The sequence below is a fragment of the Meriones unguiculatus genome, chromosome 4 (assembly GCF_030254825.1).
Source record: "Meriones unguiculatus strain TT.TT164.6M chromosome 4, Bangor_MerUng_6.1, whole genome shotgun sequence".
Lineage (NCBI taxonomy): Eukaryota > Metazoa > Chordata > Mammalia > Rodentia > Muridae > Meriones > Meriones unguiculatus.
The window spans coordinates 7356060-7358622 of NC_083352.1; the positions used below are offsets into that span (position 1 = coordinate 7356060).

At 76.2% G+C, this 2563-nt stretch overlaps 1 protein-coding gene across 1 annotated transcript; it reads left to right on the forward strand.

Moving 5' to 3' along the window:
• Nucleotides 1-295: 295 nt before the first annotated feature.
• On the forward strand, nt 296-2315 carry Sox1 (SRY-box transcription factor 1). The gene has a single exon (XM_021650379.2). It carries the CDS (start codon nt 1050-1052, stop codon nt 2193-2195), a length of 1146 nt encoding a protein of 381 aa, XP_021506054.1. The 5' UTR covers nt 296-1049; the 3' UTR covers nt 2196-2315.
• Nucleotides 2316-2563: the final 248 nt, after the last annotated feature.

Here is a 2563-nt window from a genome sequence, read left to right on the forward strand (position 1 = left end):
GAGCCTCCCTTCGCTTGGTTTTCCACCCCATCGTTAATCACTCGGAGCGCGCGGGCGGGGAGAGGCGCGGGGGGCGAGCTCCGGGTTCGCTACCGCGGCGCGCGCGCTCAGGAAGCGGCGCGGCTGTGACCCCGCCCCCCGCGCCCCCTCTCCCCCCTCCTTCCTGCCCCGGCCCCCCCTCCGCCCTCCCCCTCCGCCTCCCGGCTCCGCCGCCCGCGCCCAGTGTCTCTACTCCCTCCCCACGTCACTCGCCAGCGCGCCATGCAAATCACCGCCGCCGCCGGCTCCCATTGGCCGCGGCGCGCTCATTTAATGGCAGCCCGGGCCCGGCGTATGGCTGCTGGGCCCCCCGCGCCACCGGCCCCGCGTGCGCCTCCGCTCCGAGCGCTCGGCCTCGGGCGGCCAGCGGCCAGCGCGGCCCGGGCACCGCGGCCCGGCTCCCCGACCCTGCGCGCGCGCGGGCACCTGCCCCGCGGTCCCTAGCCCCCTCCCGGCGGCCCCGCGCCCGCCCCCTCCGAAGCCCCCTCCGAGCCCCCCTCGGCGCCCGGCTCCCCCCCGAGGCCCCGGGGACCGGCACATGCCCGGCGCACGCGGCGCGCCGCCCTGCTAGAAGTTGCGGCCGCGGAGTTGGAAGCCGGCGCAGGAGGGAGACGCCGAGGCGCCCGGAGGAGGCAGCGAGCCCCGCTCGGGGCCCAGCGGCGCCGCTTCGGACCCCGAAAGTGGAGGAGCCTCAACTTGGCCACGACTGCACCTGTTTGCACAGCGCAGCCTAGAGAGCGCGGACGGCGGCGGCGGCCCGGCTATCGACCTGCCGGGCGAGCGGTTCGTGCACCCGGAGAAACTTTGCACCGCGAGCCGGACCCGCGCCAAGTGCGTGTGCTTTCGCCTCTTTTTTGTTGTCGCCTCCACCCAACCTCCCTCTCTCCGCTAGGCGCTCCCCCCCCCCCCCGGTCTCTTTGGGCCGAGCCTCTCTCCACCCCCACCCCCACCCGGCCGTCTATGCTCCAGGCCCTCTCTCCGCGGTCCCGGTGAAGCCGCGAGCCGCCCAGATGTACAGCATGATGATGGAGACCGACCTGCATTCGCCCGGCGGCGCCCAGGCGCCCACGAACCTCTCGGGCCCGGCCGGGGCGGGCGGGGGCGGCGGCGGGGGCGCCAAGGCCAACCAGGATCGGGTCAAGCGGCCCATGAACGCCTTCATGGTGTGGTCCCGCGGGCAGCGGCGCAAGATGGCCCAGGAGAACCCCAAGATGCACAACTCGGAGATCAGCAAGCGCCTGGGCGCCGAGTGGAAGGTCATGTCGGAGGCGGAGAAGCGGCCTTTCATCGACGAGGCCAAGCGCCTGCGCGCGCTGCACATGAAGGAGCACCCGGATTACAAGTACCGGCCGCGCCGCAAGACCAAGACGCTGCTCAAGAAGGACAAGTACTCGCTGGCCGGCGGGCTGCTGGCGGCCGGCGCGGGCGGCGGCGGCGCGGCCGTGGCCATGGGCGTGGGCGTCGGGGCGGCGGCCGTGGGCCAGCGCCTGGAGAGCCCGGGCGGCGCGGCGGGCGGCGGCTACGCGCACGTCAACGGCTGGGCCAACGGCGCCTACCCCGGCTCGGTGGCCGCGGCGGCGGCGGCCGCGGCCATGATGCAGGAGGCGCAGCTGGCCTACGGGCAGCACCCCGGCGCGGGCGGCGCGCACCCGCACGCGCACCCGGCGCACCCGCACCCGCACCACCCGCACGCGCACCCGCACAACCCGCAGCCCATGCACCGCTACGACATGGGCGCGCTGCAGTACAGCCCCATCTCCAACTCGCAGGGCTACATGAGCGCGTCGCCCTCGGGCTACGGCGGCCTCCCCTACGGCGCCGCGGCCGCCGCCGCCGCCGCCGCGGGCGGCGCGCACCAGAACTCGGCCGTGGCGGCGGCGGCGGCGGCGGCGGCCGCGTCGTCGGGCGCGCTGGGCGCGCTGGGCTCGCTGGTCAAGTCGGAGCCGAGCGGCAGCCCGCCGGCGCCCGCGCACTCGCGCGCGCCGTGCCCCGGGGACCTGCGCGAGATGATCAGCATGTACCTGCCGGCCGGCGAGGGCGGCGACCCGGCGGCCGCGGCGGCGGCGGCGGCGCAGAGCCGGCTGCACTCGCTGCCGCAGCACTACCAGGGCGCGGGCGCGGGCGTCAACGGCACGGTGCCCCTGACGCACATCTAGCGGCTCGGGGGCGCCGGGGACGCGGCGGCGCCCGGCCCGCGGGAGCCCCGGCCCCGCGCCCGCCCGAGCCCCCGGGGCCCGGCTGCGCGCTGGCCTCCCCGCGCGGGAAGAGCGCGCCGGGCCGCGGGCGCCGGGCCACCTCCGCCCCCTGCCCCCTGCCCCGGGCCCCGGCGGCGGCGCCGACACCCGGACTGGCGTCCCAGACTGAACTTCGGTGTTTTCACGAGACCTTTTGTACAGTATTTATCATCCGCAGAGGAGGCGCGCGGTGTTTTCTCGGCTCGGGAGGACAAAAGACAAACCCCAGCGAGGCGACGCCAACTTTTGTATGACTGCCGGCACTGTAACTTTCCCTGGGCCTCACTTCC